General features: G+C 37.8%; 1 protein-coding gene across 2 annotated transcripts in view; it reads left to right on the forward strand.

The window, feature by feature from the left end:
* The window catches only part of GNA13 (G protein subunit alpha 13), a 43,847-nt gene extending 30,909 nt beyond the window's left edge, over positions 1 to 12,938 (forward strand). The window contains exons 3-4 of one of the 2 annotated variants that reach the window (XM_063080567.1): positions 3,552 to 3,602; positions 9,005 to 9,080. In XM_063080567.1, the coding sequence (XP_062936637.1) occupies positions 3,552 to 3,602; positions 9,005 to 9,007 (54 nt within the window). In that variant the 3' untranslated portion in view covers positions 9,008 to 9,080. Of the gene's footprint in view, positions 1 to 3,551; positions 3,603 to 8,816 lie in introns of both variants that reach the window. The other variant, XM_063080566.1, reaches the window with a different exon arrangement.
* The last annotated feature ends 7,215 nt before the right edge of the window (positions 12,939 to 20,153 follow it).

The raw sequence follows: 20,153 nt of genomic DNA on the forward strand, positions 1-20,153 counted from the left end.
CCAAGGCCACGGGTTTGGAGCCCTATATACGGATGGCCAGTTAGCTCACTTGGGAGAGCGTGGTGCTGACACCACCAAGTCAAGGGTTAAGATCCTTGACCGGTCATCTTTTTTAAAAAAAAAAAGGGGGGGGGGGGGAGAAGGGATTGGCTGCTTTAGATGATATGTTCATCATAAGGTTACTTTAACTTATCTGACCATCAGTTAAGATAAACAATACTAACAAAGGTATTTTAGTGTAGTTGAACTTTTATTGTTGGTTTGAATGTAGGATTTATTTTCGCTTTTAAAGAGAGCCCCTTGCTCTGGGGTCCCTAAAATAGTGAGCGTCAGTCACCACAATGTGGAACCTCTCAGAGTTCTATAATTAATTAATTATAGAAGCATCTGCAGAACACTCTTGTATGATCTTGGCTTAGTTTATCTTCATCTAGATTCACTATTAAATAATAAATTCACTGTTTTAACTATGAGGGGTAGGAAAGAATTGGTAGAACCTTTGTGGCAGTGAGTAGTGGGAATTTTAAAAATGTTTAATCTCTTCCTTAGTAATTCTTGTAAGAACGTTATCCAAAAAACACATGAAGCTATATACTCAAAGCTGTTTATCACAACATTATTTTGAAAATATTAAGACTACTTAATAAAAAGAAATAATTCAACTATCCAACATTAGATTAGTGTTTTGTTTTAACTTTTTAGCATATATGAAGGGTCTTCAAAAAGTTCAAGGAAGAACTCATATCTTTTCTTGGAGGGGGAAAGAGGGTGGCTGGTACTGGGATCCGAACCCTTGACCTTGGTGTTAGTGCTCTAACCAACTGAGCTAAGTGACCAGCCCTCATTTTTATCTTTTAAGTCAGTTTTTCCATGAACTTTTTGAAATATCCTTGTAAATACTTAGAATTATTTTAACCATTAAAATTTACTTACAGTTACTTAAAAATCAGGGTGCAAAATTGTCTCTGTATTGTTTCAACTATGTTAAATATACAAAAAATGATTAGACGGAAATATCCTCACGTGTTAATTGTGGTTATCTCTGAGTTATGGAATTAATAGTTCATGCATACTTCCTTCTTTGTACTTTTTTCTCCTTTTCAAATTGTCCATGGTAAATTTATATTATAAAATTAAGAAAAAAAGCCAATAGATGCAATATGTAACACTACCCAGTCAAAAACACATTTTTTGAAATATGTTAAAATTTTTTTAAAGATGAAGCCCAGATTCCCTGTGACCTGTATGATGCTATCCATGAAAAAATGAAAATACTATTTTTTCATTAAAATGGATGATATAATGCTTAATATCTTTACAGATTTGACCAAGTAGTCTCTTTATTAACCCAGAATGAATTCATTGAAGATTTTTTCTCTGAAAAATCATCTTTAGAGCTTGCAGATACTGTACCAAATAGTCCAGGTCCAGAAAAAAAGCAACATCATTTACCACCACCTATAATCATGAGGAAATCACAGTCAGACACTCCCCACCCCACCTCATACCCCACTACACGTGCACACATTCACTCATGCAAGTCCTCTGTGATATACTTGAAGGCAGCAGTTTTCACTATGGCCCACAGATCCCTAGGGAGCCTCAAAACTTTTTCCAGGGGTGTCTTCGAGTTGAATACTCTTCATAATGTACTAGATGTCATTTCCATTTTTCAATGTGTTGACTCTTGCACTGATGGTATATAGAAGAGCAAGCACTGGGTGAAACAGCCCTGTGGGCAAAACTGCCAGTGCCCTGGCCCACAGATCATTACATTAGCCCCAACTGGTATTACTAGCTGTGTTCTTCACTGCCATGCATTTGCAGCTGAAAACAAATGCAGTTTCACTTACGACTATCCTTGATTAAGCAGTAAAATTATTAATTGTACAAGTTAAATCTTTGCTCTTGAGTACACAGCTCTTTAATATTTTCTGTGATGAAATGGGAAGTACACTAAAACCACTCCTGCAGCAGGGTGATTTTCTCCAGGAAAAGCAGTTGGGCAACTGAGTGCGTTGTGAGCTGACCTAGCCGTGTTTTTCATGGAACACTATTTTACTTGAAAGAACAACGGACTTACTCAGATTTGAGCATTTGACAGACACTTTTTAGAAGATGAATGAAGTTAACCTGTCACTCTAAGTAACTGAGTTTTGGTTGCCAGCAATAAAATCTGAGCTTTCAAGGGAAAATTAGAATTTAGAAAAACTTGTATCTGCCTGCCACTGTGAGCTTGACAGCTTCCCACTACTTAAGACTTATAAGATGGAAGTGATAATTAACAAATATAATTTTTTAAATATTGTATAATGAAACATGCCAACACTGGGAAGATCTGCATAACTTAGTAACCCATTATGTTCCAAATGACCAATGTCTGATGTCATAGAATTGTTGGCAGGTAAAAGATTCATTCAAAGTACAGGATTGACTAATGAATTTTAACATAACAGTACAAAAAGCTCATTGTTAGGGTTTCCAATTTCACAGGGAACTAACCTTTGAAAAACCACCACTTGTCAAATTTTGGGGTAGTAACGAAGAAGAATATTTACAGTTATCTGAAAAGGTTGTTAAAATACTCTTTCCTTTTCCAACTACATTTTTATGTAAGGCCAGAGTTGCTTCATATACATAAGGTGTGGTGCCAGGCATCCCTTGAATTGCAGACACTGAGGCCCCACCCTAGGCCTCCTAAATCAATCTAACAAGGTCTTCAGGTGGTTCTCCTGAACACTAAAGGACTGCCTTCAGGCACTTATGGAAGCAGCTTCAGGTGGGGCAGTGTGGAATCCAGCGGGAAAGTGTAACTGCAGGGAGGAAGGACTGGGAGACTCAGGCACAGCACCCCTTTTCCCAAAATGCTTCCCCACTTCTCTGTGTCTCCTGGTCAAGTGTTTAGTTTTAGGAATGTATTCTCATACAGTTTAGACGTTTGAAATTGTTTGGAGGTCTAACAGAATCTGGGCTCAGAAAGGGTAGGCCACTCAGGAAAAGAAGACCTATTGGAGATGTGAATCCTACAGCAATACCCATAATCTTCTGGAGCAAGGCATGTCTGTCCTGGTACAGGCCTGTGACTAGGAGATTTTATACAGTGTTCTTGCCTCATCTCTCATTTGTTCTTGTCTCTGAAGACAACCGCCATTGCTATAAACTTTAGAAAATGCAGAAAAAAATAGTCTCATTTAAATTTAGTTGTAGATTTATGTTTATCTCAAAACCAGTTTTCACCTTTTAATTATATCTTCTCTTTTAATACATAGTTATATCAAAAAGCATGCATGTAATCCCATTCAGGTAGATGGTCATTTGGGTAGTGCTTATGTAAAGCATTTCTGAAATTAACTGGCCTTTGTAGATTTAGTATTTTGTAGCAGAGAAGACTTTTATAAATTTTTAGAAGTGTTTGATGTTCAGTCTGAGATGATTGAATAAACAATGTATGTCTGGATTAAGTGTATGACCAGACACTGTAATGTAAACTGCTGTAACAAGATCCTCTATTTTTAAGCCCTAATAACCATGTATTTTCTTCTTGTTTTTAGGGTGAATCTGTAAAATATTTCCTGGATAACTTGGATAAACTTGGAGAGCCAGTAAGTTTTTTAACTGAATGTTTATGTTTATTGCCATTTGAAAACAGCAATCAGGATATTGATGCTTTTATTTGAGGGCAGCTTGTTGGGAAATTTAGAAGAATTATGTATTAAGCTATATGCCTCTTTTGTTTTCCTAGTGGCAATATTCTGACTCTTCCTGCTTTATTTTAGAGTGATTGGTAGCTAAGAATATTGAATGGTGTTTAATTTTCAAAATGAAAAAGTACTTTTATTTTTCAGTCACTTCTTTTTTCTCCTTCTGCTATTCATGTCTCTGCCATTTCCTTGAGGAATGCCCTATCCACTATTTCATGGAAGAAAAACTGTTTAAAGAAAGGAATTTATCTTTGAAAATGAGGTTGCACGTTAATACTTCAATGTCTTTGGGGCTTTTCTTTTGTAAGCAGAAATAGAAAGAACACAGTGGGTTGATTGATTTTCAAACATTTTAGCAAGTGACATTTTCCAGTAATAGAGTTCATTATTTTCCTGTAGTGTGCTCAGAGCCAGTAACTCTCAGCTGGCACTATGGCCGCTCTGGCTTCCCGGGACCTGCTGCAGGCAGAGCAGTGCCCCTTGTCTGTTCACTGTATTGCGCTTTGCAGAAGCACTCATGGGAGGAAAGGTGTTTTTAACTTTAACAATGTAACTGAAGGAAAGCACAAAATGAACCTGTTGCAAGTAGGAAAATAACATACTAGCATATCTAGGACATGTGAGAAAGTACCTTCTTTTTGCCCTAGCAGGTTAATTTTTATATTTTTCCCTGTATTTTTCTAAATTGCATTTGTCTACCTGTGTGCCAGTTTGTTTTTCTCCTGCCTGTTTCCTAGACCCAAGTGCTCCCCAGAAGTTGAGATCTCCACAATTTATGTTTTTACTGATTCAGTCCTCATCTGTGAAACTTTGTATTAAGATCTATTTTATTATCACTTTTCCATCTGGTCAGATTGTAAACCCTAAAAAAAGTTAAGTATGTATAGGCCAAATGGAGAGAATCCTTACTAGATAAGCTAATTTTTTAAGTTATTTCTTATTTTCTAGTCCAAACAGTGCTGACTTGACCTGCTCTTCTTAATTACCTTTTCAGATAGGCCTTCCTTGAGCACATCATTCAGAGCAGGTCCCCCTTCTCTTATTCTCCGTATCAGCCCTTGCTTTTACCCTCACTTGTACATATTGCAGTTGATAATTACTTTATGTTTGTCTTTACCCATCTCTGCATAAGGGCAAGGACTTCATCTCTTGATTGTGAAGAATTGAGTTCCTAGTGCCTAGTGACAATGCCTGGCATGAAGTAGACACTCAACAAATAGCTTTTGAATGAATGATTCTATGCCAACTCCAGTCAATTTGTAGTAGCTGCTTAGAATTCTGAGGCCACATCTGGAATAAAAAAATAATGCTATGATCATCATATCATCGTAAAGGAGGGGAGAATAAACCTGGGTGTGCTACATTTTTGACACCCATTTTGTGCGCATTGGACAAATCACAGGATTTCATTTGCTGCTCTATTTTTTACTGAAGTACCAGGGCCATCAAAGCCCTGCTGTGTGCCAAGTCCTGTGACCCTCCAGTAGGAGGAACAGCACATGGTTCAAGGACATGGGCCGTGAAACCACACTGCCTCGGTTCCCATCCCACCTCCATCACAGACTGGCTCTTTGTGACCTCAGGCATCTCTAAATTGCAGTTTCTTTATCCATAACATGGGCATAGCAAGAGAGCCAACTTTGTAGGGTATGGGACATTTACATGAAATAAACCTTAAAGTTTCAGTAATGTAGTAAATGCTCAGTGGTAGCTGTTTTGCTCTTTGATCCCTACATTTAAGGAGCTCAGTCTGGTCAGACAGACAGAACTAACAAATGAAACAAGTAGGGGACAATTAAATGATACTGACCACAAAGATAACATTAGTTCATGGACTGGAGAGAGATGTCCTGCTGGAAAAATTGGAGCTACTTCTAACAGTGAATGAATTTGAACTGCCAGAAGAATGGGTTGGATTTAGATATGTAAAGAGGAGATGCAGCCCACTGAGATGGGAGATAGCTAGATGTTCAGTTTTAGGAGGCACATCTATCTGACAAGGGATACGTGGAGCTCTTGGGTCTAACTTGTAAAAACAGGTTTCTAAAAGGCAGTAGCTTGGGATTTTATGCATTGTTCATTGTACTCTCACTGTTGTATAAATGAATGAACATGTAACGATATTAAGATGTGAAGCTTTGTGCAGGTCTTGATGACAGGCCTTGTGATGAGCTTGAACAATGCAGAGATTCCAGAAAACAAGGCATAAGAGCACCCTGAAAGTCAGTCAGAAGAGTTTGGATCTGATGCAATAAGGAATCCCACCATAAGTTCTGGAGTCATGACACAGGAGGGTTAGTCTGGGAGAGGCTTAGAGATGGATCCAGGAGATGTGAGACTTCCTCTTTGGGGCAAAGAAACTAGTGAAGAGATGGCAGTCCATGTCTGAGATGATAAAAAATGGCAATGGGAATAAAAAAGAAAGGGAACATGCAAGAAAGATTCAAAGAGGAACAGCAGGATTTGATACAAAATAGGAGATGATATGTACATATTTATATATACTTTAAAGAAGAAAAAAAAATGGATGATAGAGAGTAGTCCAAGGTGATAGGAAGACTTGAAGCTGAAATTGTTGGCAGGGCAGGAAGTAGAAAGGAAAGTGTACTAGTGGGATATACAAGGAGAGGAATTGGTAAGAAAGAAAATGAGTTTTCTTATTGATTATGTTGTGTTTGAATAGATTGTCAAGTGCAAGTGACTGGTGAGCATTTAAAAATGAGACTCGAATGGAAGTATTCCTAGCTATTTCAGCCTTCTTGGATTTCTCTTTTGTCAGCAATGGCAATGGTGGCAACGGTAGTGATAGCGGTAGATGTAGCAGCAGCCCACACGCAGATTATATGCCACACATAGTTCTTGAGCCCCTTGCCCATTTACCTCATTAGTCCGCAAGCAACCCTATGAATGTCATCTGTATTTTATAAGTGAGGAAATTGAGACTTGGAGAGGTCTCATGGCTTGCCCAAGGTCATGGTGAGCTGGTTGTAGGATTCACACTCCTAATGCACACACTAACTCTGCAAGACCACTTAGCACTTGATTACGTTGTCCTGCGTTCTGTGCTTCATGTGCATGAACCTTTAGATTCCTAACTCGACTGTTGGCTCTTCATAAAGATAATAATAGAGAACTCTTTATTTTTATGGAATTAGAAAATTTTTTGAAAGCTCAGGGTTGGCATACTTTTGAAGTAGCTGGAACAGATGCACATTGTAAATTGGTACTACCTTATGGAAAGCAATTGGGCATTAGGTGTCCAGGGTCAAGAAATGTAACTTTGATCTCATAATTTTATTCCTGGTTACTTTAGTCTCAGGAAATAGTCCAAAAGGAAAACAAATTATGTATATGGGAATTTTAATTGCACTATTTCTGTTAATTACAGCAAAAGAATAGGAGACAGCCTAAATGACCACTAGTAGGGGAATGTTAATGTAAAAATACAGTACATTAATGCATTTGATGCATTTTATAGTCTTTTAAAATGAGAATGACTATTGGCATATGGAACAGCTCATGATAAAATGTTAAGGAAAAATGGAGGCAGGCTAAAAATTGTGTGCATATGCTGATTATAAGTAAAGTAGGTATGCATGTGAACAAAAGCTAGAAAGAAAACATGGGAAGGCTAACACTTTTATTAGAGTCCTAGAGTTATTTAATGAATGGCTGTGGATTGCTGATAACTAAGAACTGTCTACTTTTTAAAAAATTCTTGGGCTGGCCCCATGGCTCCCTTGGGAAAGTGCAGTGCTGGTAGCGCTGAGGCTGCGGGTTTGGATCCTATATAGGGATGGCTGGTGCGCTCACTGGCTGAGCGTGGTGCAGACCACACCGTGCCGAGGGTTGTGATCCCCTTACCAGTCAGAAAAAAAAAAAAAAAAAAAATTCTTAATTCCATTGCACTATGTTGAGGAGATGAGTTTTTACATTATAATGCAATTTCAAAGTTATTACACTACTTGGAAAAACATAAAATGTAGCATTGTAAATAATAATCAGCATTGTTTTAAATCCTTCTTTGATTTTTTAAGTATTTTGACTTCGATGTTGAATGTGTTAAAAGCTCTCCTGTTCATGTATTGCCAAAAAGCCATGTCAAAGTTCTGGAAAAATGCTAGACTGGGAAGGAAGAAGCAGTTACATTGCATAAGGAAGTGTGCCAGCAGGGTGTAGCCGGTGACTTGTGAGATCAGCAGCTTCCACCTGTTCAGGATCTTGTAGTTCACTGTGAAGAGCTCAGAGAAGAGCCTGCTTGCTGTTTGCAACAACCCTCCCTCTGAGGCAGGTAGACAGGTATGATCACCTCCCTTTCACAGGCAAAGGTGCTGACACTCAGAGTAAGTGACTAGTTGTGAGTTCTTGGGTCAATAAATGAGAAAGCTGAAACATAGCTACTTAGACTGTGCCCTGGAAAGAAACCTAGCAAGTGACCCAGAGTAAATGGTTAATTAGTAGTAGAGAAAGTGTTTTCCACACATGTTATATAGCAAGAGTGATCTAGCAATGGAGTGACCTAGTATAGAAGTTCTAATTTGTGGAGTGCACAGTAAAGGAACATTTAGAATGGGTTAGAGAGAGGTGGGCAGAACCTGGAACTGGGAAGGGATCCTTATGAATTGGCATTGGATTCATATCCTGTTGCTTTTATTTTATTTATTTTTATTTTTTTGTTTTGACGGTTGGCCAGGCCTATTGCTTTTAATAGAGGCGCAAGAGCAGTATGGGGAAGGTGGATGTGTGGGCAGTAGGGTCACTGGCTGGAACTAAGAGTGGGTGATAGGAGTAAGAGTGAAGGTGGACATATGGCAGGGGAGGTGAGGATAGTTACTAGATACAAGACTTGGACTTAAATTTTAGTACTATTGCAGGGGTGAAAAATAGTGGATGCTGGTCATTTGCAGTGAATTTCGAACCAGTCTGTAACTAACATTTCAATGTATCTTGGCATTTTATAATGAAAAGAATAATAATCACATTGATACTTTAAAATGCCATTAAAATGATCATTTTGTTTGGATATCCATTCACTAGGCCAGTTAGTAGTTCAGTAAAAATTCTAATAATTATGTCTGGATTACTAAGTATAAAACAATTTATTTTCTTTCCCAGGATTACATTCCATCACAACAAGATATTCTGCTTGCCAGAAGACCCACTAAAGGCATTCATGAGTACGACTTTGAAATTAAAAATGTTCCTTTCAAAATGGTTGATGTAGGTGGTCAAAGATCAGAAAGGAAACGTTGGTTTGAATGCTTCGACAGTGTGACATCAATACTTTTCCTTGTGTCCTCCAGTGAATTTGACCAGGTGCTTATGGAAGATCGACTGACCAATCGCCTTACAGAATCTCTGAACATTTTTGAAACCATCGTCAATAACCGGGTTTTCAGCAATGTCTCCATAATTCTCTTCTTAAACAAGACAGACTTGCTTGAGGAGAAAGTGCAAATTGTGAGCATCAAAGACTATTTTCTAGAATTTGAAGGGGATCCCCACTGCTTAAGAGACGTCCAAAAATTCCTGGTGGAGTGTTTCCGGAACAAACGCCGGGACCAGCAGCAGAAGCCCTTATACCACCACTTCACCACTGCCATCAACACAGAAAACATCCGTCTTGTTTTCCGTGATGTGAAGGATACTATTCTTCATGACAACCTCAAGCAGCTTATGCTCCAGTGATGTACAAAAGACTCGCTATTTTAAAATCTTTTTGTGTTTTTGATTGTTTTCTGTTTGTTTGTTTTTTTTAAATAGCAGTTTACAACAGGAATTAGAAAAATCTTGATTCTTTGTTTAACTTCTTGGAAATTTTAGTCCTTCTGCAGCCTTTGGTTTGTGGCTGAAAACTGCTGAATAACACATTGCCAATATCTGCTGAAATTCAGGCTTTGATCTGTTTCACTGTGGCCTCCATTCAAGTTGAGTTATAACTTCCTGGCCAACCTCAGACTAGATATATTTCAGGCTTTAAATTCTATTTTTCAAACTGAATTCTCCTGTAGTGCCAAGTATAGAAGGTATCCTTAAATTCTTGCAGGTATGAGGTTAGAAATATTCAGTTCTAAAACAAGATATCTTCTGTCTGCCTTACACTTAGCAGCAACACTTTTGCCTGGCTTTATGGTGACCTCTTATTTTGAAATGGCTGTAGGAAAAAAGTTTGATCTAAGGAATGGCATTCTGTAGATTTACACAGGTTTAGTCCTCATGTTTTTTTTAATTGCTTATCTATACAACAGTTTTGTTTTAAAATTTCTGTGGTTTCTGAAGGTAATGTTCTTGGTGTTTTAAAGTTTACATAAGGATTTTCGGTCTGATGCTAATGAAGAGTTCACAAATGTACAGGAGAGCAAAAGGAAAGCAAATGCCATATACAGTGTTTTGATCAAAAGTAATGAGTGAAATATAATTTGCCTTTTTCATATTTAAGTCTTATGTAATTTAATGTGCCATACATGAAACAGTCTGGCCATAGCAACAACTAAAAACTGCAAGTAACTTGGAAATAGAACTTTCTAAATAAACATACCTGTTCCAGAATGTCATGTGTTTTACTTTTAAGTCCTATCTCGGTTGTCTTGGTCCTGACTGTAGGAAGTCATGGTTGCACCATCACAGACATCTTTCTTTTGCTGTCCTGTCCATTCCCATCGATTCCAAATGTGGCATTTACAGGATTTTCTTGTTTATTTGGAGCTTGCCAAGGGCAGTATTTTCCTGTCAAACTATTCAAGAAGGCATTTTTGGGGATTCCTTTTCATTCTTGGTGTAATTCTAAGAGATACAATATGTACACATTTGTATATTGTTTATGAAATGCCAGCTTTTTTGAGGTACATTTATATGTTTTAAGGATGCTTCTAAGGATACATAGTAATTTTTTTAGTTCACACCTAAAGATGACTACATTTGACTTCCCCCAGTGCTTACTGAATTAAAACATACCCTTGAAGTAGCTTTGTGATTACAAATACATTTGTAGCGAATGCATCAGGACAGCTTGTTCGCAGTACTAAGAATACTGCCCTATAGGTTATATGTAGTGTTAAAATTGTACTAGAGTAACAAGGCTGGTAACAGTTTGACAAGTCTGACAGCTTTTCTTCTTTTTCTGAAAATTGTGATTAAGACTGTGATATCTGTCCCTTTACTATATAGCTGACTGTGTTCTCAGGTATTTTACTGGTCCTTGAAAGATTGGTCAACATTAGGGGTTGGTCACCCAGCCTTTCCAAGACAGTGGCTCTTGTTCTGTCTTGCTGTCTGGTATGAGAGCAGGGCTTTCAGTGAGCTAACCAGGGATTGTTCTTGACATACCTGACTTCTCGCATTTGAAGTCTCACTGTCATTATATCCATGTAACTTCTTCCAGTGTTTTCATGCCTTGGTATATAACATGAGCTACATGTAGCCCGACATCATAATGCAGGTGTTCATAGTATAATTTGTGCATGTTTGAATAGTTCTACATCTCCTGCTTCTTGCCAAAAAGAATACATTGTTTAAGTTCACAGGGTTAGCATAATTTCAGTGCTAATAAATATCTGAACATGTGCACAGTAACATTTGGACTGTTTGTGGAGAGTCTGGTAGAGAGTCTATGTGTAAATTTAGCAAATAGATTTATTGAATGGCCAAAACATTTAATTCCAGTGAAGGCTGAAGTCAGTTCCCTATAGAAAGAGGCACTTAGTCTTATTTAAGTTATATTTAAGATGTGTGATATGAACCATAAATGTTGCTTGACAAAGCAGAAATCATTAACTTTTCCCATTTTAACTACCACTGAGAAATGTTAAAACATCAAATAGATAATGGTATTTGGGCATTTACAATTTTCTTCCCTAATGCATGTGATGTCTCAGAATCAACATTCTTTTAAAATAAAATCTAGATTATATTTTGAGGCAGTAAATTGTTTATATTTAATTTAAACAGGTTTGTTTAGATATTCAGTGCAACAGTAAGGTTCAATCTAAAGACTTTAGTCCACATTTTTTATATGCTGTATTTTTAAACCATTTGAAAGGGGTCTTATACCTATATCATGAAAACTGGATCCTTTTGAAATACCACTATATTAAAAGGAAGATGAAATTTAGTGAACAGAAGTGAAAGGGTGCTCATAATTTGCACTAAGCCAACTTCCCCCATCTCTAAAAAAGTAATTTAGATGTAAAGTTCTTTGGTGTGTTCAGTTTTTCTAAATCTTTGTGATTATGATTTGCAATAAAATATGCCTAATTCTTTGTTATATTCTGTTCTTAAGTCTGAAGGCTTTCTCATTTAATTCTGAAGAAATGTCACATAAGTGTCTTCGTGGACCTTAAAGAAATTTGTAGCATAGAGTTGCCTTATAAATCAAAGAATGGGACAAATTTACATTTTAATTTTTATAGAGAAAGGGTTTTGTCAAATGTTTTCTGAAGCTCTAAATAATTCAAGGCATACTTTTGCCATTTAAATAAACTGAATGTTGCTCTCTGCCAAATATTGTATTAAATTGAAATCTTCATTTCAATTTTGTTATCTGGAAAGGGCACTTGATAGCTAGAGTGCAACTGCATCCAAAGAAGGCCACATGGAATAAAACGATCATTCGCTTTTGTTTTCTTTTGTTTTAAGTTGTACTTTACGTAGAGAGGGTCCTCTGATTAGTCTCTCAAGTTAAGGCTGTTCAGGGAAAGCCTTGTTCATTTGGTGGCAGCGGTTGGTTTAGAGTAGAAGAAAATAAGATCTCCTTAATACCAGAAATGATTGGAAGTATTGATTTAGATTCAGCAGAAATCTAAATTACAGTGCCCTGTGATTCTTTGTAAGAAGGAATGGGTAAGTCTTAACTTTCAGTGTACACCCAAACACTTGTATTTATGCTTTTGATAAAATGTATTTTCAGCATTATCATACAATCCTGTTATGCCTTATTTATATGAAGAATAGTTACCAAGTCATGCTGTGATGTCCTGAAACTCAAATCATTATTTGAGAAACCCTCAAATTGGTGCTTTCATTATATAATGATACATTTAGACAAAACCCCAAACCAAACAGTTTGAAACAAGATTCTCTTCATTGCAATTTGTAGCAATGTTATTTCTGTATATGTAATGAGAAGGCTAAATATCAGTGTTAACTCTTAATTTCTTGTTCAAGTCCATGAACTCATGATTGTAAAGCCCAGTCCAACATTTGTAACAAACTCCCTAAAAATAAATCCAGAGAAAGTCACTCTGTTACCTTTTCATTTCTTTTATTTTATTTAAGGAATCAAGAACAGAAGTTTTCCACATGTCTTTTTGACCTGGAAATATAAGTACCAGGTCACTGCCTCTTTCCCATTTTTCAACATGTTAAATTTCATTAATCACAGGTGATCCATCCTTGCCTTGTGCTGCCTGACTAAAAGTACTGGAGGTTTTTTTGTATGTTTGTTTTTTAACGATAGGTAAAAAAACAGGTAGACTTTTGGGTCTAATAAGCATGTGGGGGGGCAGATCATGAGTGGGTGTGTATGTGTCTCTGTGTTCCAAATAAAGCAGCTTATGTAGTACATACCCATTATTTTACGGTACAATGTTAGGGCTTAATAAATTTATACTGTTGAAGTATAAGTCTAAACCTGAACATTTTAAGCAAGTTGGACTTCGAGGCTTTTTCAGGTACCATCAAGTAGACATTAGCCTTAGGCTCGTAGGTGATCATTAACATCATTTGAAGTACAGAGTTTAAACAACTAGCATTTGTATGTCTGTACTTGAGTGTATGGTTAGCGTTTAAATTAATATGTTCACTCTTGCGGCATTCAGGTCTAACCATCTGGTTTCAAATGCCAGAGCTTATATGGAACATTGTTTTTAAAGCATTAATGATATGGCAGTATTTTCTGGGTTGATAAGAGGTTTTTGTGACCTATGCAAATCTGCTGTTGATAATAATAGTGAAAATCTACAGATGGATTGAGTATGTTGGGACCCACTATGTATAAATTTTCAATCAGTGAATGTCACTGATAGTAATATACTACTTACTTGGTATGTGATTTTGGTTTGTACTTAGAGAGCTTGTTTATAATTTTTCTTGCCATATGAAGTGATGAATTTATCCTCAATCATGCCTACTTGATGGTACCAGGAAAAAGGGGTAGGGAGTAGGGATTAATTCTTGCAAAGAATGTGTAACAATGCAGCAAACTATGCCATTTACCCTTTCTTTACCTCTTACTTGAAGCAGAATCGCAAAATGATTTAAATGGCTTTTCTATGCTAGTCTACTATGTGAGAGCTCATTTACCACAAGAAGCCTTATCAAAAAGGATATTTTGTAACAACCTCAGATTCTGTACCTAACAGACCGTGATTTGTATTAGCTCTGTATAAAAGTATTTGTGGCTTAGGTTTTTTTATATGTATCTTTTTATAACTTTCCAGGAACTAAGCACGTTATCTGATTCTGTTGTAAATTTTTTTTTTTTTTGTCAGTGCTTTAGTTCAGGATTGGCAATAAATTATTTACAAAGGAGGTCTAAAAGTGGAAAGAATGGTTTGATTTTATACAATGATTTGCTAGTTCATTAAGGCTTTTTACTTTTGTACATATTTTGCGAAAATTTTGCCTCTTGCTATTAATATTGGCTTTGTAAAAATTACTGACATTTAATAAACATTTATAAATGATTCAATACTATTATGTTGTTTAAATTAACAGTTTGATAAGTGTAAAGTGTAAAGCGGTTGCTTAGTTTAAAGTTTGAAAGTACGAGTTTCATCTAGTGACTTAAAGCACAGAAATCTACTTCAGCAGATCAACAATACTTTGCCTTAATATTAGTCTAAACTTTTCCTTACTAAAGATGGAGTTGTGGACTTCGTCCAAGGAAGGTTGGAGACAATATGTTTTGACGTAGGAATAGGGAAAGGGAGCCTCTTGTTTTTCCCTGCTTTTCAGACAGTTGCTGAAACTGCATTGGGCTGTATCTGGGCTCATGGTTTATCTCTCTGCGATAGTAATGCTGTTATGTCTATTGCAGCTGAAACTGTTCTAAAAACAAACCAACATGTTACCACTCATTTTTTCAATAAACTTTATTTTTGATTATTTTATTTTATTTACAGAAAAACTGCGAGATAATACAGAGTTCCCCTATTTTCCACATCCTTTATAATAGTTTCTCCAGTTAACAGCTTACATTAGCATGGTACATTTGTCATAATTAATGAGCCAACATTGCTTTATTCAGATTTCATTAGTTTTTCCTTAACGTTCTTCTGCTCCATCCGGGATGCCACATTACATTTAGTTGCATGTCTCCTTCATTTCCTCTTGGCTGTTACAGACTCCTTTGAGGAGTACTGGTCAGGTATTTTGTAGAATGTCCCTCTATTGAGATTTGCCTGATGTTTTTCTCACGATGGACTGGGTTATGTGTTTGGGGACCGCAGATGGGAAGTACCATTCTCATCAGATCATACCAAGCATACCTTCTATGGTTACCATGCCTCTCGGCTAAATTAGAAGCAGTCAAGTGACATTTGGCATGTTCATACCTTTTTTAGCTGGCAATTATTGAAAGCTGTGCTTGTACTTTTCTTACCCAAAACAGAATAAAGGGCTTTTCCTCACAATTTTAATTGCAACACATGTGTAAATAAATGTGGACCGTCAGTGGCGTACTCCTAAGCCGCTTGGCTCCAGTCTCTCTGGCAAATAAAAGTTATTTTCCAGGACTTCACCTTTAACGTGAAATTGTATTGTTGGTCCCAAGAAAAACTGAGTTGGAAAATTTGGACTTTATATCTAAATATCTGAAAATCTGTGATTTGGGAAACAGGTCATTAAAGGCTTTCTGGGAGAGATTTAAGATCTAAGATTGAAACTAAACTCACTTGAGCATGTAAGTTCAAGAATTCTATTTTAAAAGAAATCTTTTCTTATGCTATTGTTGAAACAAGGGAATACTCATCGTTGTAAAAATAAACAGCTAAAATTCAAATGATTGTCTAGCACAATCATGGTTAATTGACACCATGGGATGCCATGTGGGCATGGGACGCTCTCTGAAAGTGACCTGTTCCATTGCCTCTTTGTTGAAAGAGAAAAGAGGCCTTTTGGTCTCTTGAGAATGCAGGAAACTCAAGGTTTACAGGTTAAACCAGGGATTTGTTTTGGTGACTTGGGAAATTTGGCAGATCCTCAAAACACTGACGACCTCGGGCAGTCCTTTAAAATACATGCTGCAATTTTCCCTCAGAAATTAGGTACCTGAAATACAGTATTGTGGTTGCAGTAAGGAGTATCTATAAAAATGCCATGAAACTGTATTTCACAAGAGTTCCTTTTTCTCTAAAGAACACCAAGAGAACAAAGGGCTCAAACAAGGCTTCTACACAAACTAGCTATTCAAGGCGGCTGTGTTAGGTTCCTCTGTTTGCCACAAGAATACAGAACGAAGTGTCCAGAATTAACATTTACACCGAGTGGAGGAATATGTTGATTTTTCTTTTCCTCATGAAGGTACATGGTAGGAAAACAGAAGCAATCATGTCTTTTTAAGTCAATAATTATTTTGCAATTAACTACACTGCAGCTTGTGATGATGGGCTTGATATGCTGCGCCTGTCAAATGTTGGGGAGGGAATAAAAGAAGCACATGAAACCAGAGTCCAAACACGGCTGACCTTGGGAGAGAAAAAGTCTAGTTGTTTCCCTTTGCTTTTCTATTATTCTTCACAGAAAATCAGCCTTGTGGGATTTAAGTAGCTCAAAGTAAGTTAATCGAAACTTTATCCTGAAAAAATGAACATCACAGCACCCACAGCTCAGCTCTGTCTATATTACAGATTAAAGCTAATTTTCTACAGGCAGGCCTTGTACATGGCAGGTTATGGTTTAGGGGAAACTGCTAAGTCAATGGAAAAGGAGAATATTCCAGACTAAGGGCTGGATGTGCGACTTCGTGGAAATGATGAGCATCAATCTAACACAGGCGTACCGTGCAGCGTTTCCCTTCCGAGAGTACATGTAATAGAACAACGTTCACACTCCCTGCCTGGCATCCAAGGCATCCAGAACATAGTGTCAATGTCCTTTCCGACCAGCCCTCTCTTCTGCTTCCTTCACTGCAGCTAAGCTGGTTGGCTCATTTCCCCATATGACCTACTTCTGTCTGTTTCTCTGCCACAGGGCAAATACTACTCATCCTTCAAGGTCCAGCTCAGAGGAAGATTTCCTGATTGCTACCCACCTTGCTGCTAGGCACAGTTTTCTTCCTCTGAGTAGCTATCCTGTACTATTCCTCTCTCAGGACACTTGAATCATTCTATCGTGTTCTGAAGCCATTACTGTCCGTGTCTTAGCTCCTCTACTCCATTTCAATGTGAACTTGGCATTGTTACACAAATGCTCCTGCTAAGCTGCCCATGTGCCCCTCTGGCTCATCTGACTAGAGTCCAAATCAAATGTGATGGGAACCTGGCCCTGCAGGGCCAGAGTGAGATGTGGCTCTCAAGCTTACTGTCCCCAACTTGAGGAGTGGCCTGATTAGACTGATTAGATGAGAATCAAGGAGGTTGGGCTAGATGGCTCTGTGTTCTTCACTACATTCAGGTTCTTGAAAGCCTTCTAGAATATTCCAACTCATGACAAAAATTGCTTATAGCATAATGTAGTATTATAGTCTATAATACAAAATTCCATGATAAGGTCTTCAATTCTTCCTGAAAAAAATTTTAAAAGAGAGGAACTTCATGGAGAAAAATATAAGTATCTTTGAAGACAAAGGATAACTCAATAGGTTTGTTTTTTATTTTTTTATGGACTCATAATTGATTATACATATTTTTGGGATTCAATGTTGACATATGTTGATCAAATCAATATTACTAGTATGTATATTGTTACCAATTGTACCCCTCTCCCTTCCCCCTCCCACCTCTGATTACCCTAGATTTCTTTTCTCCTTCTGAAGGAGTAATGGCTACTCTGTTGATTTGTTGCCTAGATGATCTGTTCAATGCTGAGAGGTGTGTTCAGGTCCCCCAATATTACCACAGAGCAGATGCTTCTTCTGTCACTCTGCAGTGGGCTTTGTGGAGAGAGACATCCTGTTCTTTTCTTTGGTCTCTGCTGGTGACTCTCCTTGTGTCCACACACTCCAGTGGCTGGTGGACCATCTGCGTGGTGGTTGTGACATCTAGCCACTTTTGCAGTAGCTGTGGTTACTGTGGTGGCTATGATGGGCCACCCACTTGGAGGTGATGTTTTGGGCATGCTCCTTGGCACTGGTGGTGTGCATGGTTGTGGGGGGGGGTCTGGTACCCGGCTCCATACCCCAGGTCTCCAGCTGGGGCCCCGAGTCATGTAGCTCAATAGGTTGTTTTTTTTTTTAATTGACCCCCTAGTGTGTTTTAATTTTTGTCTGCCCTCTTTACCTCATGGGTAACTTCCTTGTGATATGCCATAGATATTCGAGAGCATGATGTCAGTCTTTTTAAGGTGTTTAAAGTTAGGATCTGATAGCCTCAAAAATGCACTGGAGGTACTCCAGGTATATGAAGGTCAGGTTCATTTGTTTTATGTCACCAAAACTTCAGCAGGATTGCCTTAAATCCAAGATTGATTTTCTGCCTTTTTTTTTTTTTTTCCTCCATGAAGAACCATTTTTTCCATGGTCAGTGCTGGGATAAGAATCCAGCAGCTCCTGAGCATTTTCTGTGTGAACTCCTTTTGGCATAAATTTTCCCCATAGACTACCAAAAACCTTTGGGGAAAAATCACCCCTCATCCTAGTGTTCTACCATGACCACTATGAGTAATTTTGGTGTTTTCATCCAGTCAGTTTTCCCTATATGTGATTAGCATAAGTCCCAGTGATAATTATTTAAAATAGTTGCGTATTTCACTTAGTACCTGTCTATATTCTCCTACTTGAATTTTTTGCCCAAACTGATGCTGAGAACTGTTGTCTTACAGTAGCAACAATGATGACATCCTGTTTTCAAATTCCTGGAAATCAGATTGCTTCTGAGCCTGACTTTTCCCCTGGACACCGTGGAATTTGGTTTGAAGTCCTCCAATGCTCTCACTAAGTCCAACATCTCAAAGACCTTCCCGGTTTTTGAGAGATGAACCACATCTCCTTAGCGGCACCTTAGAACAGAATAGAAAAATTTAAAACTGATCCCATCTTCCGTGGATTGCTGGTGTTGCATGAATCATTCTCAGTTTGGGGAAAATATTTCAAAATCTTATAGTAAACAATCTTACCCATTTAGTAATGAAAAATAATAAAGTGACTTTATTTCTGCATTGTAAGATCAAGCTTTATGTTAATTTTACTCTTGCGTTTCTAGATTTTGGCTTCGTTGTTGTTGATTGCTTCTCATTTTGGTTTGGGTTTTTCTCTTTTTACTTTATTACAGGAAATTTCAAACATACACAAAGGTAGAGAGAACAGTATAATGGACCCACACACACCAATCACTCAGTTTCAACGATAGCTCATGGCCAATCCTGTTTCATCCATGTCTTCACTTTTCCCTGCCTCCACCCCAGATTATTTTGGAGCAAATCTCAGACATCGTATCACAAATACCACTGAAATTTCTCAGTACATATCTCGAAAAGATAGGGAGTCTTGGCAATTGTTTGAAAAACATTTTTCTGGATATTTAACATTAAAAATGCCATTTGGTGGATAATTTGTGGTCTCAACAAATTTATAAGCATGGATCTAATCCAAATCCTTCATTTCACAGATGATGATGCTGAGAATTAGAGATGAAATGACATATGTCAGATTGTTTTTCAGCTTTTGCTGGGTAACAAATCTCCCCAAAACTTAGTGACTTAAAGCAACCATTTTATTGTCTCACAGGTCTGTGGGTAGGTAGAGTGGTTCTTTGGACTGGGCAAGCTAGGCGGATCTCAGCTGGGCTCTCCCAGGCATCTCTGGTCCCCTGAGATGTTGGCCAGCAGCCGGATCATGAGGATCCATGGCCTCACTCATGGGGCTGCTGGTGGGTGCCTCCCCCACATGGGTTCTCATCCTCTGGCAGGGTAGGTGGTCTTGATGGAATGTTGGCCTCAAGGTTCCAAGCACAGCAGAGATCAGGCCCCAATGCACAGCTCTTTCCAACTTCAGCATGTGTCATGTTTGTTAAAGTCCCATTGGCCAAAACAAGTCACTTGGCCAACTCAGATTCTTAATGGAATTTTTTAATTCTACCTGGTTCTATCATTTTGTATTCTACCACAGTCAACTACAAAGCCAACACTAGCCAACCCTCTTGAGTAAAGAGTTCAAAGCTCTTTTCAAAACCCTATAGTGCCTCTGAAGTAAGAACTTTAAAAGGTAAGTAAATTCTCTGACTCAAATGCTGAAGGAGTGATGTATTTTGAATCAAGAAAATGATTTCCCCATTAGGGTTGCAGGCAGGCTGGATGTCC

This window comes from Cynocephalus volans, chromosome 16 (assembly GCF_027409185.1).
Source record: "Cynocephalus volans isolate mCynVol1 chromosome 16, mCynVol1.pri, whole genome shotgun sequence".
NCBI classification, from domain to species: Eukaryota; Metazoa; Chordata; class Mammalia; order Dermoptera; family Cynocephalidae; genus Cynocephalus; species Cynocephalus volans.